At 34.2% G+C, this 19,700-nt stretch overlaps 1 protein-coding gene across 7 annotated transcripts in view; it reads right to left on the bottom strand.

The window, feature by feature from the left end:
* Positions 1-19,700, bottom strand: part of ptk2ab (protein tyrosine kinase 2ab) — an 83,228-nt gene that overhangs the window by 20,875 nt on the left and 42,653 nt on the right. For 5 of the 7 annotated variants that reach the window (XM_073847003.1, XM_073847005.1, XM_073846998.1 and 2 more), the window contains 10 exons: positions 18,554-18,610; positions 16,338-16,358; positions 15,406-15,503; positions 13,640-13,724; positions 13,089-13,189; positions 8,643-8,758; positions 8,368-8,468; positions 7,462-7,551; positions 6,946-7,150; positions 1,498-1,609 (listed from right to left, as the gene is read on the bottom strand). In XM_073847003.1, coding sequence (XP_073703104.1) covers positions 1,498-1,609; positions 6,946-7,150; positions 7,462-7,551; positions 8,368-8,468; positions 8,643-8,758; positions 13,089-13,189; positions 13,640-13,724; positions 15,406-15,503; positions 16,338-16,358; positions 18,554-18,610 — 986 coding nt within the window. The remainder of the gene's footprint in view (positions 1-1,497; positions 1,610-6,945; positions 7,151-7,461; positions 7,552-8,367; positions 8,469-8,642; positions 8,759-13,088; positions 13,190-13,639; positions 13,725-15,405; positions 15,504-16,337; positions 16,359-18,553; positions 18,611-19,700) is intronic. The other 2 variants (XM_073847001.1, XM_073847002.1) reach the window with 1 other exon arrangement.

The raw sequence follows: 19,700 nt of genomic DNA, 5'->3' as shown, positions 1-19,700 counted from the left end.
AGAGAAAGCCTGGAAAAGTGCTGGTTAACTATAAACACACACAATAATCAATTAATCAATCACAGCAGGAAATACAGTTGAGGTCAAAAGTGTACATACACTCTGCAGAATCTGCAAATGTTAATTATTTTACCAAAATAAGAGGGATTTATTTTTTTAGTACTGACCTGAATAAAATATTTCACATATAGGACATTTACATATAGTCCACAAGAGAAAATAATAGTAGAATTTTTAAAAATGACTCTGTTCGAAAGTTTACATACACTTAAGACTTTTTTTTTTGTTTGTTTGTTTGTTTTGTGACAGTTTTGTTTTGTGACAGTCCAACTGTTCTTCAGAAAAAATCCTTCAGGTTGCACAAATTCTTTGGTTTTTCAGCATTTTTGTTTATTTGAACCCTTTCCAACAATGACTATGATTTTGAGGTCTATCTTTTCACACTGAGGACAACTGATGGACAACATATGCAGCTATTACAGAAGGTTCAAACGCCCACTGATGCTTCAGAAGGAAAAAAGATGCATTAAGAGCCTGGGGTGTAAACTTTTGAACAGAGTGAAGATTTTTCTTATTTTCCCTAAATATAATTTTTTTCATTTAGTACTACCCTTCAGAAGCTACAGAAAACATTTAAATGTTTCCCAGAAAACAAAGTTAAATTTACTCAGATCTCAGAAATTTAAAGTTTTCTCGTAATGCATTGTGTTTTCTTTCTGGAGCATCAGTGAGCATTTGAATCTTCTGTAATAGTTGCATATGAGTCCCTCAGTTGTCCTCAGTGTGAAAAGATGGACCTCAAAATCATACAATCTTTCTTAGAAAGGATTCAAATACACAAAAACGCTGAAAACCAAAGGACTTGAAGGATTTCCCTAAAGAACAGTTTAACTGTTCAGGACAATAAAGGGACTTATGAACAACTATAACTAAAACATCTTTTATGTGAAATGTCTTATTCAGGTCAGTACTAAATAAAAAATAACATGCATTTTGTATGCTCCCTCTTATTTTCGTCAAATAATTAACATTTCACAGATTCTGCAAGGTGTATGTAAACTTTTGTCTTCAACTGTACATTTATAGTCATTTTCTTTGATAGACAAAAAAAACAACCTTATCCTAAATAAATGTTTAATAAATGATGCGCACACACTCATTTAACACTTGTTTTCTCGTAAAAAAAAAAAAAATAAACAAAAAACATTGCAGTCAAAATTTTCAACAAGAAAAAATTGCTCAAGTCCTTCTTTCACTTCCATTAAAAAATGCAAGCATACTTCTACTCCTAACTAGCCACCATGTGCTAGGGTGACAGATGGTGACACGTTGTTAACCTTGGTAATAAATCTGCTGTTCCAAATGAACTCAGGCTGCCATAAACATAACATGAAAAACACCTGAACAATCCGACAAATTAAAACTGATGTTCTTGTTGGGTTCTTAGTGAGTTGAACATTGGTTTAACAAAAGAAATGGCCAAGAGTAGTTACTTACTTTGGGTGGTGCTTCGTCCGAGCCTCCTGAGTCCCAAGATACGGGGACCTGTCTCCTCATCTCCATACGGCTGCGCTCCTCCTGCTGAGCCTTCTCTTCCGCAAGGATTGTACTGCACAAACATTGATGGAAAACTCTGTCAAACAACAACATCTTCTAGAACTACAATTCCTTTGGAGATCTAAATATGGATCTTTGAGCTTGTGACCACTCTTGCAGAATCTCTTCGATACAAATGCAACTGACAAATTTTCCCTCAATCTTTGCTTTAATTCTGACTAGTGGGTGTGAGTTCAAAAGAATGACATTTCCAACTTTATGCAATTGGCTGAAAGGTGGAGTCACACTATCGTCACAGACGAGTCAATGTAAGATCCCATCCCACACACTCGACTTCCAGGGAAAATAAAGCAACGCAGATTCATACCTGAAACACTATTCAAACAATTTCACAATCAATTACGTCATGCCAAGCTGTAAGTTGTCAGCGTGAATAAGAGGATGACGAATTTCTTATCATGTTAACATATATAATCCATTATCTTTTGACATGTTGTGAATAAAAAGAGACTTACATAAGGATTTACAAACTATTCATGCATAATAAACCTCCTTAGGGTGCACATTCACACGTTTCTTAGGAAAACCCATAACAACCCCAGAATTTTGGAACGGTAGAGTGATTTTAGGGTGGGGTCTGCTCATGAGAGACCCCAATATAGACACAATAAACCTTCAGCAAATTCACAGCAATGACTTCAGTGATCAAATAAAAGCCTCAAAGGATGGAAATGTTAGTAATGACCTTGAAACTCACCGGACTGTCCTTATAGTATCAATAGGTGAAGTTCGTACATGCCCTCAGTGAAGCCTCACGCTCAAAGGTGGCTACAGAAACGCATGAGGTGCGAAAGGCTGGAGCATGTAAGTCTTAGGGGGTGAGAGAATGCAAGCTGACTGAGTGAGGGACTATTTCTGGAAACTCTATTATCTCTGTGAGACCATGAGTGTGTGGATGGAGAGAGAGAGAGAGAGAGAGAGAGAGAGATGCAGGATAAACAGAAGGGACACCTGTTGTGATCAATCCAGACCTGCTGAGCTTCCCCACACCCAGACCATCATACACAGCCATGACTTTTGCAATGGGACAAAAAAGACTAAAACAATAGCTGAATGTGACATAAAAGACCAAAAGATGTGTTAAATTCAGGCTTATAAGCTTTTGAGGATTACCAAAGTTTCTAAACAAAAGTTTAGAAACAAGACTGAAATATGTCCCCCCTCCAAACAAATAAACCTTATAAATGAGTTAAATGTTATTAAAAAAATATATTTAAAAAAATGAATTAATTAAATTAAATAAATAAATACACAAAAATATATAAATAAAGAACCTTACCTTAAAAAAAAAAACAGCTCTTTATAAACAACATTATTCTTAAATATTTTTGATAATATTAACAAAATCGAAGCTTGGACAAGCTTGGACTTAATTATTTAAAACATTAAAACTGATATTAATCTGATAAGGTTAGGGAAAGATAAATCTGGCCTCACAAATAAAAAATTTAAAAATTAAAAAAAAAAAAAAAAAAAAAAAAAAATGGTAAAATGCCACAAGGCTTAGGCTTAAAATTTGTTAAAAAAACAGATAATTCTTTGTAGAGCCCAATGAAATCGGGTTTATTTTTTTCCAAATTCCATTTTATTTTTCAAGATTAAGTTTTCTTTCCTTTCATTTGGACAGTTCTGGACTCTGTTTTAATGGTTAAATTAAAATTTAGTAATCAAAAAGCTTATCTAATTACTTGAAACCTAAGCAATTTATCAACACTTCATTCAAATTTTAACAAAAATTACATTTTAAGGCCCTTTAAAATACATTTTATTATATGAAATCTATTTTATATTTACCAGATTCCATTTAATTCCATTTAATTATTTTTCAATAATCAAAAAGCATGTCTAATGAATTGAATTAATATAAAACACTTAATGCATTATTTTTGTATTTACTTTTTTTATTAAAATATTTTTGAAGGCATAAAACATTGTTGTGCTTTAATCAAATGAGAATTAAACAATTATTACTACCACTACTGCTACATTAAGACATACAGTACATTCTACTGTACATCAGCAATATATTTCTGTTGAACAGAACTTGTACTGTTTCATGTTGCCATTGTTTTTGTGTGTGTATATGACAATAGTTTTTACCCATATAAAATGGTTAAATGCTCACAAAGTGACTCTAGAGCAGTTCCGGAGATGTTATTTACGCATTTATGTCCTTATTTAGTGAGACAACAGATGCCAAGAACATGAGCGTCACACCGCACTTATACGCGCAGTATATGCAGAAAACTAAACCGTGCGTCAGCGCCATTCATTCACACAGAGACAAGCAGGATTCATATTTAAATATTTTTTGTGGTTTAATATCCACAGACACTAATTCATTTCGCAATTTTATTAGATTATACTGACCCACTTTTGATTGTTTCATCTACTATTTTATACATTGTATGACATTCCGTGTTATACAGTAAATTCCATTTTATGGCTGGATTCTGCGATTCCACCCGCATTTTTTGCATAGCGAAAAATCATAGAGCCTCACACAGATCACATCAGTCTATCATCCTCTGTCTGTCTATGCGCTACAGAAACACACAAACAAAATACTTTTTCAGTCTCAGTGTTTTGACTAAAACTATTAAGTGGGAAGACAAACATAATGATTAAATTTCTCAAGTTGTTTGGACTAGACTTTTTCTACAACCGCTGACAAAGATTTCTGAGGAACAGACAATGGACTTAATAGAGTTTAATCCTGTGTGTCAAACCCCTGTGACTTTATTACACTTCATAACCCTTACTTCTTCCCACTGTTCACTGATGTAATAACCTTAAGAAATACTTCTAAAGAAGTTGCATAAACTTCATTTATGTTCTGCTAAAACAGCTGATCGGCCATCACAAATGAGACGCTCTATAGTTTCCTTATCAAGCACCACAGGATATTGACTAAACCTCTGCTCAGACACCTTTAGCACTAGTAATTTGGCTTATAAATGCTGTTAACAGTGTAAATATTTACAGGGTCTCCTAGAAACAAACGTTCTACAATTTAACGTACTGTGAATTTAATGAGGGTAGGGAAAGGGCTCTGTATTTTCCAATACGCATTTTAAAAAATGTCACTCCATCCAAGATACCTAAAAAGGAATTAATTTTAAACTCAAGATGCGACATGACATATCCGTCTCAATCTGGATATCTAGGACATCTGTAACTTGAGATCCTGGAAACATCTAGCGCTGTCAAATCTGTTTTTAGCAAACAGAAATCTTGGATGTTTTTGCTGAAGGCAGACAAGATTCCTCGGATTATTAGGGATTCAGGTGTTTGATGGCCTGTCAGAGTACAGCTCTTTTTTTCCCATCTCCATTAGTGTTTACGGGAACTGACTGCATGTGTGGACACGAACAGACATTTGGGAATTCAATACTATTGCATCATGAAGGACACAGGGAGTGTTTGTGGGTATTCTCTACCTTTATAAGGACCAAATGTCCCCACAATTATAGTAATACTGGTAAATTTTGACCTTGTGACCTTTTTTGGACCATGTGAGGAAACAAGCTTATAAATCATACAGAATTTGTTTTGAAAATAGTTGAAAGGTCTAAAATAGCAGTTTTCTGTTAGGAGTAGGTTTAGGGTAAGGTTATAGAAAATACAGTTTGTACAGTTTAAAAAGCATTATGTCTATAGAATGTCCTCACAAAAAAAATAAAAAACAGTATATGTGTGCATGCCTAAAAGGGTCAGAAAAAGATAAACAACCGAGTATAAATAAAGAGTATGATTTTTTTTTTCATAGTGGATATTGCAATTATGAAATCAGGTTCTGACAAGAAGTGTCATAGACATGCAAAGGGTGAATCAAGGCTTAACAGGAATAAACTTCCACTAAAATGCCTTTCTAAGTGTTTATACTTTCAGACTCACTAGTACTATTCAAAAGTTTAGGGTCACTAAGATTTATTGATGTATAATAATGTTTGACCATTATTACAATTTAAAATAACTGTTTTCTGTTTAAAACAACAGCATTTATTAGAAGTCAGAATAGAACATTTGTAACATTCTAAATGTTTTACTGTCACTGTTGATCAGTTTAATAAATAATTAATAAAACTAAGCATGTTTTCCCCCCAAATAAATAAACAAACAAAACATACTTTATTTTATTAAATTTCCAACTACAAGTTGCATTATAAAATAGAGATATTTAAAATATAAATATATAAAAATATTTGTGATTAATAGAATGTACGACATAAATATAAACCAAATCGACAGCAACTAGTAAAGAGTAAAGAAAATATGTGACCCTGGACCACAAAACCAGTCATAAGGGTATTTTTTTTTTTTTAATTGTGATTCATACATTTGAAAGCAGAATAAATAAGCTTCCCATTGTCATATGGTTTGTTAGGATAGAACAATATTTGGCCGAGATACAACTATTTAAAAAAATCTGGACTCTGACGGTGCAAATAAAAAATCGAAACATTAAGAAAATCACCTTTAAAGTAATCAAAATTAAGTTCTTAGCAATGGATATTACTGATCAAAAATTAAGTTTTGATATATTTATGGCGGGAAGTTTACAAAATATCTTTATGGAACATCATCTACTTAATATCCTAATGATTTTTTGCATAAATGAAAAAACTACAAATATACCCGTGCTACTTAAGACTGGTTTTGTGGTCCAGGGTCACATATTTCACCTTCTGATTTAAATCTTATTAGTGTGCATCAGCTTGACTTCACATGAAGCTCTTCTTCAACTGACATGAAACAGACACAACCATGGTGAATGTACAGAACCTTTATAATATACACAAAAGTATTGGCCCTAAACCAAATTATTAAATGACTTGGAAGCAAACCACAGATATGCTGTCGAATGCCTGTAAAATGCTTTACAGATCTCAGTCATAATCTCAGTCCTTTCCATTGAACTCAATCAAGTACTGTATGGGTGCATGCTGTACTAAATCTCTATCTATTGTACAAGGCTATGTTTTATGACCAGCAATCTTTAAACACAATCACTGCAGCATTACAGCGCCCTCTACTGCTGTTAGGGAGATTCATTTACTGTGGTCATGAAACTCTAAACCAGGGGATTGATGCATAAGCTTAGACTACTCTTAAAAAGTTATTCATCTAATGTGGCTATGTTTATGCAGCTTGCCCCAGAAGGGTGAATGTAAATGTTGTGACAACCACAGACGGCCTATGTGGAATTGGAAAAAGTTTTACATATGCAAAAAACAAATAAATCAAACCATGACCTTTAAAATTCAAATTCTTCTCAGAGAGTGGGGCAGAATTTGTGCAGAGCTCAACAAAGTCTTGGTGACTGACCTTAGTTGGCCTTTGAGCTCGGTGAATCGGGGTCGTTTGCTGGGGTCATATGCCCAGCACTTGGTCATCAGGCTGTAGAGGGTTGGTGGGCAGTTGGGCGGCATAGCTAGACGCTCGCCATTTTCAATTCGCCCTATCACATCGTTATTCTTCACACCTTGAAACGGCTTCACTCCGTACATTAGTATCTCCCACATACACACACCTAAAACACATGACGTTTAGGTTAGATACACATGATGACAACTGCAACATTCCACCTCTGATGAAACTCAACTTTGTCATTTTCCAATCTACACTATTAATAAATCTGTCACCACACACACAGGATGGAAAAATTCAGTCTACTCCACTAAAGGCTCTCTTTACACACATTTTCGAAATAGTTTAGACATCCCAAATTTGCTGCGTGCGTAACGCTAATGGTACCTTTTCACTGTCTGAACATGCACAGGATGTTGAGTTTCTGATTCTGACAGAGGAATTCACACCAGTAAAACACACACACTCTCTTACCAAACATCCACACGTCACTGGCTGAGGTAAAACGTCTGAAGTTTATTGACTCTGGCGCCATCCATTTAATAGGTAGTTTTCCTTTAGAGGCTGTGAAGAGAGAGAAAAAGAGACTGTGAAGAGTGGAGAAATGTACATTCAGTCAGGTGTAAAGGCTCATTTACGATAATTAAATTATAGTATAATTAATATTATAATTCTATAATTAATTTACGATAATTGAACTATATTAGCATTCACACCAGTGGAAAACACCTTTTTATTTTAAGCGAAATTATGGTTTGTGAACATAATTGTAGCACACTTTAAAGTAGGAAGGATTTAGATTTGCTGTCAATTCTTTTGTTGTTCATCTGCTGACAAAAAAAGTCTGTGAAAGTAACTCGACATCATCCAAATAGTTTTATTTTCATTTGTGACCCTGGCCAACAAAACTAGTTATAAGGGTATTTTTTATTGAAATAAATAAGCTTCCAATTGATGTATGGCTTGTTAGGATATGATACTCTTTGGTCGAGATGCAACTATTTGAATACCTGAAATCTGAGGGTGCAAAAAAAAAAAAAAAAAAAAAAAAAAAAATTAGAGAGAAAATTACTTTAAAGTTGTCCAAATGAAGTTCGTAGCAATGCATAATACTAATTAAAAATTAAGTTTTAATGTAGGAAACTTACAAAACATCTTCATGGAACAAGATCTTGACTTAATATCCTAATTAGCATAAACAAAAATCAATCATTTTGACCCATACAATGTATTACCCATATACCCATGCTACTTAAGACTGGTGTTGTAGTCCAGGGCCACATATTTAATTTACTTTATTATACTGAATGTTTCACATTTAGAAGCAGGCAAGTTTGTGTGTGGGCTTTCTGATCTGTATTGAAGAAGATAAATTAATACCTTTATAATAAGAGCTGTCCTCCATGTATCTAGACAAACCAAAATCTCCCAGCTTCACACAGTCCGCTGAGGACACCAGAACATTCCGTGCTGCAATGTCCCTGAAAAAAGAGAGACTTTGCTTTAGAATATGCTGAGTAGACATCTGTAAGAGCTGTTCTTTTGACCTTATTTCCATAATAAATATGCATGCAGAAGTGCTACTAGATGGGTTCAACAGGAAGTGGGTGCTGTTTATTATCAATTATGATGGCCTTGATGATGTGGAGACGTACCTGTGTACAAAGCGTTTGCTCTCCAGATAGGCAAGAGCTGTGCTGAGCTGGTAAGAAAATAGGATGAGTGATGCTAAATCCAGACTGTACTTCCTAATTTGAAGAAAGGAACGCAACTGAAAGGCAAAACAGGAGAACGTTTTGATAAATATGATTAGAAAGTACAAAAAATATTTCAAGAGCTTTAAGCAAATTCACAGAAAGCTGAATTGATTTGAAATCAACAATGAGCACTAGATGGTGCTGTTGTATAAGTCAGAAAACTACAGTCTATATCAGAACTTGCAATGAGGTTTAATGAAATTTCTCTGATGTATTCCCTCCACTCATAGTCAACATATAAGTTAAAAACACTAATGCTTAAAGGATTAGTTTATTCCTTTATTAAAATTTCCTGGTAATTTCTGAGATGTTCATGTCTTTCTTTCCTTAGTCGAAAAGAAATTCAGGTTTTTGTGAAAACATTGCAGGATTTTTTTATGGTGGATTTCAATGGGGATCAATGGGTTGAAAGTCCCAAATGGAAGTTTCAATGCATCTTCAAATGGGTCTACATGATCCTAGCCAAGGAATTAGGGTCTTATCTAGTGAAACAATCGGTCAAAAAAAATATATATGTGTAAGCGTAGACGCGCGTCGCAGAGCTAGTGCAAGATGAACATTTGTGGTTAAAAAATACACACATTTTAATTTTTTTAAATAAAATGATCGATCGTTTCACTAGACAAGACCCTTATTCGTGTAAAGCCCTTTGAAGCTGTATTAAATTTGGAATTTGGACCTTCAACCCATTAAAGTCCCATTGAAGTCCACTATATGGAGAAAAAATAATCCTGGGATATTTTCCTCAAAAACATTAATTTTTTTATTGAAAAAAGAAAGACATGAAGCCACCTTTTATCGCATCGCCTTAGACATATTAACATATTAACAGGTGTAAACAGGACCAGTCAAGCATGAGTCTGGGGCCCACTAACTTAACTAATTTACAAAATTAAAATGAAAATGTACAACTGACATCACATTTATTTCTATCACAACAGAATTCCCAGAGGTTCATACCAGCTCATATACAGGGTGTCTGCAGATATGAACAAGTGAAATTTAAGACTTTTTAAGACCTTTTTAATACCACCTTATATGAAATTTAAGACCGAAACCTGTAATGGAAATAGATATTATATTACATGCATATATGTAATATTTAATGTGTTTAATGTAAAAAGTAAACACAATTTCATGGCTGTCATAAATTAAATTTATTACTACGATATACAGTGAACTTTTCATATCAGCAGATACTATTCCACACAAAAAATCCCCATAAAAGTACCACTAGAAATATCTGATGTAAAAAAAAAAAATTCTGAAGCAATATTTTCATCAGTGCTCTATTAGCTTTTACATCTTAAATCTGCATATTTGATTTACCTTTATAAGGCCTTTTTTTTACTTTTGAAATGTATGCATCACCTTTGAAATTTATTTTATGAATTTATCGATAAATTCTAAATGGCTGTTAGCAGTGAGATTACATAATTTACACTGCAAAATTAAAAGTGAGATTAATGTTTTAAATACATTTATTGATTTATAAACATTACAAATGTTGGGTGTGGAGGCATACTTTTAAACACACTAAACTACCAGCAGGTGGCGGTAAGTCACTTCATGAGCGAGTTATTTCAACTGATTCGAGCAAAACGCTGAATCATAGCAAAATGTTGCTAGGAGAATGCTTCTGCTAATGTTGCATATTGTCTAATATGTAAGTAACTACTTGACTAACTACTTTTTTATTGAGCTAAAATTAATGTCACGTTTGTAATTGTGAGAATTTTCAGCAAAAAGCTCACTTGGTATATTACTGAACTATATCATGTTATAAATAAACTATACATTTTAAATGTTTACCTCAGTGTGTTTCTTTAGAGTGCTGTTACATTCATTTGTTTTAAAGTGTCACAAATAGACCATAAATACACTATCCATTATCAATTTCTGTTTACGTTGAATGTATTAAAATATGAATCTTTCTTGCCTTTCGATGCTTCGCTAGTTGTTTTTGTCACTTCAGTTTTAATCATGGGGTTTGTTCGGTCGGGCAAGTAAAAAAAAAAACATTTCAAAAGTATTTCGAAGGCTGGAGGTCAGCTAGCTCGACCTATATTTCTTATTATTATTGAGAACATTATATACAGAAAAAGGTAGTTTGACCTGTATTCTGCTACTGCGATTCTGAAGACGCAGTAACTTCCACAGAGGGAGAAAAAAAATCTACAGTTGTTAGCAACTGGCCTTAGCCAAGCCCCTATATTCAGTTTTTTTCAAGCTAAGTATCGCTAAACTTGCACTTCCTCATAGCTAAAAAGTTAAATCCATTTTACTTCTGCGGTACAATCCGAGAGAGACTCGCGCCAATAACAGAATACTGATTGGCTATTGCATGTTGGTCTCATTTGTAGTTTAAATACAGCAAATTATATTTGGAATAGTGAAATAAAGAACTACAACACCACGGAAACAACAAAAAGAGAATTTAAATGAGCATTAGAGGTAGCGTTACATGGACATCGGAAAAATAAGACCTGTGTAAAATTATTTAAGACCTAGAACAGCGAATTTAAGACTTTTTAAGGCCTAAAATTTTGATTTTTAAATTTTAGACATTTTAAGACTTTTTAAGACCCCGCGGAAACCCTGCATATAGGAGGGTCTTCAAATACAGTGAGGGGGAAATTATTTGATCCCCTGATGATTTTGTTTGCCCACTGACAAAGAAATTATCTGTTTATAATTTTAGTGCTAGGTTTATCTGAACAGTGAGAGACAGAATAACAACAAAAAATCCAGAAAAAAAAGCATTTCAAAACAGTTAGTAATTGATTTGCATTTTAATGAGTGAAATAAGTATTTGACCCCTTCACAAAACATGACTTAGTACTTTGTGGCAAAACCCTTGTTTTGCAATCGCAGAGGTCAGACGTTTTTTTGTAGTTGGCCACTAGGTTTGCACACATCTCAGAAGGGATTTTGTCCCATTTCTCTTTGCAGATCCTCTCCAAGTCATTAAGGTTTTGAGGGTGACATTTGGCAAATCGAACCTTCAGCTCCCTCCACAGATTTTCAATGGGATTAAGGTCTGGAGACTGGCTAGGGTACTCCAGGACCTTAATGTGCTTCTTCTTGAGCCACTCCTTTGTTGCCTTGGCCGTGTGTTTTGGTTCATTGTCATGCTGGAATACCCATCCACGACCCATTTTCAATAGTTCTCACCCAAGATTTGACGGAACATGGCCCCTTCCATCATCCCTTTGATGCAGTGCAGTTGTCCTGTCCCACAAAGCATAATGTTTCCACCTCCATGTATGATGGCGGGGATAGTGTTCTTGGGGTCATAGGCAGCATTCTCCTCTAAATCATTCAGATGAGCAGGGGGTCCTTCAAGGCATAGTGTGTTACCAATTGTTTTCTTGGTGACTATGGTCCCAGCTGCCTTGAGATTATTGACAAGATCCTCCCATGTAGTTCTGGGCTGATTCCTCACCATTCTCATGATTTTTTGAAACACAAGGTGAGATCTTGCATTGAGCCCCAGACCGAGGGAGATTGACAGTTATTTTGTTGTCACCTTCTCACCAAGATGCTTGGTGATGGTCTTGTACCCCATTCCAGCCTTGTGTAGGTCTACAATCTTGTCCCTGACATCCTTGGACATCTCTTTGGTCTTGGCTATGGTGAAGAGTGAGGTCTGATTGATTGATTGCTTCTGTGGACAGGTGTCTTTTATACAGGTAACAAACTGAGATTAGGAGCACTCTCCTAAAGGGAGTGCTCCTAATCTTAGTTTGTTACCTGTATAAAAGACACCTGGGAGCCAGAAATCTTGCTGATTGATAGGGGATCAAATGCTTATTTCACTCATTAAAATGCAAGTTTTTCTGGATTTTTTTAAACTGTTATTCTGTCTCTCACTGTTCAAATAAACCTTTGTCAGTGGGCAAAATCAGCAGGTGATCAGATATTTTTCCCCTCACTGGGGGTGAGACCTTTGGAGTGTTGTGAACAACTGGTTTATGTAGATGCAGGACCTTCGCTAAAATTAATCAGACCTTTCTTTAGCTATTTACCAGGTAACTGTTTTCCATCTGAAAGCCCCATGCACTCAGAGAGTTTCAGTTGGATTAAATTATCGGAGACATGCAATGACATACAGCCACCGCTAGCAATCATCTTTACGCCTTTATGGCCGGTTTATGAGACAAACAGTCATGATGGATTCCTCCAGCCTTAACCCGGCTGCCATCTTTGAGAATAATGTGAGTTTAATGGGTTTAATATCAGGTCACGTTTCTCTGGAGATTTAAGACATGTACAGACCCCTCCCCCAAGCCCAAATCAAACTGTTACACATTACCCAGATTGCCTGCCATCTGAAAAACCCACCTCTCCCAGCGTGCACAGCTCCATGATGATCCACACTGGGTTTTCTGTAATGACTCCAATCAGCTTTACAATATGCGGGTGATCGAACTGTCGCATAGTCACTGCAGAAACATACAGAGACAAAATTAATCCAACATCACCGTTATGACATTTTAGCAGCATGCATAACTGCATAATATGACTATTCAAATGTGGGATGCACATCATGTGTATCTAAATCAGACAAAATAACTGAATTATACACTTAAATCTAATTATCTGTAAAGGATCTAAAAGCTGTGGTAAAAACATCATGTCCCGTTTATTAGTGTCTGACCCTTTTCTCATTCTCACTCTCACACACAAACCAGCACCTGTTCGGGTGTACAAAAGCCAGCAGCTGTGCTCTTACAAACTCCACATCCTGAAAATGTTTGGAGTTTCGGCACCAGCTACCCAAAACACATTCCTCTCAATTACTGTGATTGAATGCTGATGGACATAACCATGGGAATCACGCAGATAATGCAGCGCTGTTACAGGCTGCTAGGCATTGGTGATTTGACACTCACAGGCTTCCTGGAGAAACTTCTCTCGAACACTGTCCGAGGTGCAGTTCTTACACGTCTTTATTGCCACAGAAAGAGCTGGGTTCTCCTGACAGCACAAAAGAAACAAAAAACGTATTTTGATAACTGTTTCAGTAAAGCTTTCAGATTAATACAACATTATACATTTTATATTTATTTTTTGTTTGAAGAAATTAATACTTTTTTTCAGGATGCATTAAATCAAATGTGACAATAAAAACTTTTTTTGAATACTGAAGACTGGATTATTGTCCACTGAAAATTTGGCTTTGCAAGTACAGGAATAAGTTACATTTTGAAATACATTAATATAAAAAAAACTGTTTTTTTAAATGGCAATAATTTTTCACAATATTAAAGTTTTACTGTATTTCTGATCAAATAAATGCAGTCATGGTGAGCATAACAGACTTCTTTTGAACAGCAGCATGGGCTCAAAGTCAGAGTTGGAATCGTCTTTTTCCACAAATTTTGTGTTTGCAAATCATATAAAATCCAAGACACACATTTCTAGTAATTGTGCAGCTAATTTTTTATTGTATTTTCAGAAACTTATAGGAATATTTGTTCTCTCCCCAAATTTATCACAACACAATAATATATTTAATAATATTTAATAATAAGATGGGTTATATTGACCTATTAAGATTCTGCTTACATCTTCATTGTAAATATATATTTTTTATTAAACAGTTTCCAGAGGTAAATCAATAATAATTACAATTTTAACAATATTTCAAGTGTGATTTATGATATTTGTTGTATTTTAAATCCATTTTTTCTTTGTAAAAGGCAAAAAGTTGATCATACTGATCTCAAAATTAAGGATTCATTAGTCTGAATATATATTGAACTGAACAATATCATAACATCTTAGTTGATAATTCAGTATCAGTATACTTTATTTTTGACGAAATATCCCATGTTTCAGTTGTGACTGCAAATTTTCTGTAGTGCCAGTAATGTTTTGTTAGCAATCACATCAAATTACATAATTTTAACTTTCATACTAAAACACTATTAAAACATACAAAAACAAAATACAATAAAAATTGCATAACTGTACACCAATTGTTTATTTCCCCCAAATAAAGTATTATGCGTTCCCTTTTGCCACTACCAAAACAATGATGCCATGTTTCGGTAGTGACTGTTTCAATAGTGACAATTTCAGATACAGTTACACACAGATTTTCAGACTCTTTAAAACAATTTAGCCCAAAATGATGGGACCCATCTACCCACACCTTGTAGCTATGAGAGAGAGGGACACAGGAATATTTCCTGATCATAAATGAAGGGGTATAGTTAAAAATCAGTCTCAGCCAATGGACTAAAACATACACTGTTTCGGTAGTGACATTAAACTTTATTTCTTAAAAATAACGTTTCATGATTGAGAGAGAAAATATAAAATAATTGTTTATTCTAATTTACTTTTTGAAAATTATATTTTTGAAAACAACAATTTTCATAAGTTGAAATTTAGGGGTTATGGTTCAGGACAGCCACCTCCAAATTGAAAGTACTCAATAAATGATAATTTTATATTTATTAAACTAACTGATATTTAAAATATTATTGTGGGTTTCAATAAATAATAGAAGGATCTTGGTAAACATTTAAGATTTGAATTCTTAAATGTTTTTTTAAAAGTGTTTTTTGGTGGTGGGACAGCAATTTGCACCAATTCTGTAGAATGACTCATACAAATTACATAATTTAATGAAATGTAAAAACTCTTATACCGGACATATGTAAATCCCCTGATGGACGTCTCCAAACTGGCCCTCTCCTATACAGCGTCCCAGTTCAATTCTGTCTCTTTGGATCTCATAGTCCCTGGCTGAAAGACAAAAAAACCCAGTGAGCAAACAAGTAAAAAAAATCACTTCATATATGATTATCACAGGCCACTTTCCACTATGTACTCAGAACAAGAAAAGACACCATGCAAATCTTCAGTCGGTCTAAGTTAGTTCAACATAGAAAATACATTTTCAATATCCCATACATGCCATGCCATCCAAATAATCAATCAAAAATGCATACAAGTCTCAGTAAAGAAAATATATACTAAGGGTTTTTCAATAAAGGGATAGTTCACTAGAAAAAGTAAATTCTTTTATCATTTACTTGTATCATTTTTACTCAAGCTGCTCCAAACCTGTGTGAATTTCTTTCTTCTACTGAGCACAAAAATATATTTTGAAGAATTTTATTTTATTTTGAAAAAAAAAAAAAAAAAGTTTCTGGTCCCCATTGACTTCTATAGTATTTTTGTAGAGGAACAGAGAAAGGAAATTCATACAGGTTTGGAACAACTTGAGTTTGAGTAAATAATGACAGAACTGTCATTTTTGAGTGAACTATCCCTTTAAGAAGAGCAAATCAATAACTAAACAAGCCCTTTGAACATCCATACATAAAAGTGTCAATGCCAGTTCGGAGCACCTTCAGTGAAACTTGAAGGTGTCAGTTAAAATTCTGCATGTGTATAAAATCCAAAAAAAAATAATAATTCCACTTACAACATCAGTATATAAAGAAAGATATAAAGATACAACCACAAGAAACACATAAAGGCATAGCAAGAGCAACACACAGGCCGCACCGTCACACATGAAGTCTCAAGCATATGGAGGAAAGGGAATGAAAACAGCAGGAGAAACAGCTTTACCTTCATCTAGTCCATAATATTCTGTCATGCCGATAACGAGAGAAAACAAAGTGGCAAATATAACACCGGATAACATTAAGGTCACCATTAACTGACAATTATTTCCTTTTACAAAAAAACATTTTAATTATTCAAAGCAACGTTTACAAAAAAAACTAAAAGTAAGCCTTTTTATTCAGTGATTTTAACACTCACATGTTAATTTCAGTTGTGGGCAACTTATGTAATATTAAACAGCATAAATTTACCCTAAAAACAAAACTGCCTTTGGAGCAAATAGGTAAATAAAAAAATTAGGTCCTGTGTAGCAGTGAAATCTGTATTACAGGGGTAAAAACATTGCTTAAAAAGTTGTATTTTAAAAATGAAAAGAGAAATACAAGAGCTGCAAAACAATTAGTCGCGATTATTCAATTCAAAATAAAAGTTTATGATTGCATATTATATGTGTGTATTGTGTATATTTATGATGCATACACTACCAGTCAAAAGTTTGGACACACTTTGCCATTCTCTTTAATGGGGAAGTGTGCCAAAACTTTTGACTGGTAGTGTATGTCTGTGTATTTATATATACATAATAAATACACACATATAGTATGCAAACAAACTTTTATTTTGAATAGATTATTTGTGACTAATCGTTTTGCAACTCTAAATACAAGTTATTTAAAATACAACAAGAATGTTAGATAAATATATGAATATCATCTTGAATAAATAAGTATAATTACATATAATTGATGTATGGTTTGTTAGGATAGGACAATATTTGGCCGAGATACATCTATAAGGGTGCAAAAAATCAAAATACTGAGAAAATCACCTTTAAAGTTCTCCAAATTAAGTTCTTAGCAATGCATATTACTAATCAAAAATTACATTTTGATAGGTTTACAGTAGGAATTTTACAAAAAAATCTTCATGGACCATGATCTTTACTTAATTTCCTAATGATTTTTGACCTAAAAGAAAAATCAATAATTTTGACCCATACAATGTATTTTTGCTATTGCTACAAATATACCCCAGCGACTTAAGACTGGTTTTGTGGTCCAGGGTCACATATGGTTTGTTAGGATAGGACAATATTTAACCGAGATACAACTATTTGAAAATCTGGAATCTGAGGGTGCAAAAAAAAAAATCTAAATTTTGAGAAAATCACCTTTAAAGTTGTCCAAATGAAGTTATCAATGCATATTCCTAACCAAAAATGAAGTTTTGATATATTTATGGTAGGAAATGTACAAAATATCTAAATGAAACATGATCTTTACTTAATATCCTAATATTTTTTGGCATAAAATCGATCATTTTGACCCATACAATGTATTTTTGGCTATTGCTTCAAATATACCCGTAGTCTAAGACTAATTTTGTGGTCCAGGGAATTTTACAAAAAATGTAAAACGCAATATCTAATAAAGGTACCCTAAAATTAGTTTGCTCTAAAAAATGTTATCAACATTATTTCAGCAAAAGATGATTTTCTTACTACAAACGTACAAGAATATTAATACAAATGTATTACATAATTAGATCAAATAAGGTAAATGTTCTCCAACAACTGTGCGCATGCTCAGTTCAACTCTTGACTGTGACATAACTTCCTTTCCAATAAATTGCTACATGGTTTACCCAAAATAACAGCATGACAAAGCTAAATGTTTGTTCCATTTATAAAATGGACATTTAACCATCATATCCATTTCAGCGCTTGCTCACCACAGCACTGTGCCTTTCTCATGTGTCCTTTAAGCACATGGAACAGCGTCCATGTGCCCAGCGCCGGTCAATACATGGAATTGGTTCTATTATTACAATACAGCTTCCTCTATTCGAGCCCACACCGAGCAAATGATGTCTGAGACGCAAGCGCACAGAAAGGAAGAGACAAAACTGAAAGCCACGTTACTCTAGAGTTCAGTTTCAGACCTAAACGAACAGCTAAGCAGAAAGCGACACCGACTCAAGCAGCTATAAACGTCTCAAGAGCTTCAGCGTCTGATGCAAAATAGCGTGTTCAAAAGTCAGGTAGATAATAGGAAGTAGGTCTTCCAGATTTAAAGACATACTGAAATATTCACTGTGTACAAGTTAATATTAAAGGACAACACACACAAAAGGATCAAATTTTTGCTAGTACAATCATTGATTTTAAGCCTGAGCACTATAATACTGGTCTGAGATCAGTAGGAACTTGTGATACTCACTGGAAGGCATGGTGTAAGTGTCCTCTTCGTCAATGATCTCAGCGTAGTCGTCTGTTTCTGAAAAGGAAAAACAGTTTAAGTCCAAACGTACCAGGACTAAAAGCAGCCCTTTCTCATCTCACTCCTTGGCAATTACACACGTCGTCTCTTTCCTATTAACACTGCAGTGCTAAGTTTAAAAGTGTTTCTGTGTCTATGAGCTTGAGTTGGCTTCGATCACACATATCCACACAGCTGTGATATTTGTTGTGTTTAAAGAGCTGAGAGGGGGAACTTTCTTTCCAAAGCATTGCTGTCATTGGAAAAAACAGATGAAGTCATGGGTAATCTGACAGCTATTGTGACTGTCCTGTCTTGTTTGAAGGAAAAAGTTGTCGAATATTCTCTACGCAGCAATGCGGCAAAAGTCAAGTGATTTTGACAGCTCGTATTGACTGTCAGTGAGGTCCCATGAGTGCTGAGAGCAAACACGTTCCCCTTACTGTGAGAGAAAGGGATGTGTGTTTTCAGGAGATAAAGTCTCCTACATGGCAACGCTGACTAGGTTTACCAGATCAAAACATCAAATTCCGTTGTAAGCGACTGCTGCGAGAGATCACAGATACACACCTAGGTATTTTGTTTTTCTTGAGTTCACAAGACTGAAACATGGGAACCGAATGCAGTCAAACTGTGCTATCAAAAAGAAAAACACGGCAAGCAACTGTTCACTGCTCTTCTGAGGTTTCAGAAAATAGTTCTGCTAGAGGGAGAAACTTCAGCTCACTTTGATTTTATACTTCTTCATAAATTCTCATTGCACTCATTTCTGAAAATATATAAGGTGTTGACTTAGTATTCAGTTGTATGAAGTTCAGTTGAAGCATATGGATGGTCAATACAGCTAAAAAATACATTTTATATGAATAAAAATAATGTGTAATTATAAAATAATACAATGATTCAAATATATGAAAATTGTAATGAATAAATAATAATTGACATTTTAACTATATAATAAGTAATACATACACTTGCAATCAGAAATATTCAACCCCTAAAGAGTTTTAAGGATTTATAAATAAAAATCTTTTCAAAGTGCAGGATTCTGCTTTGGATGGCTTCTTAATGAGTTTAGTGATACATAAAAGCAACACAGAAAATGTAT

Source organism: Garra rufa, chromosome 9, assembly GCF_049309525.1.
Source record: "Garra rufa chromosome 9, GarRuf1.0, whole genome shotgun sequence".
NCBI classification, from domain to species: domain Eukaryota; kingdom Metazoa; phylum Chordata; class Actinopteri; order Cypriniformes; family Cyprinidae; genus Garra; species Garra rufa.
Note: the sequence above shows the minus strand (reverse complement) of the source record. Positions and strands in the feature narration are given on the sequence as shown.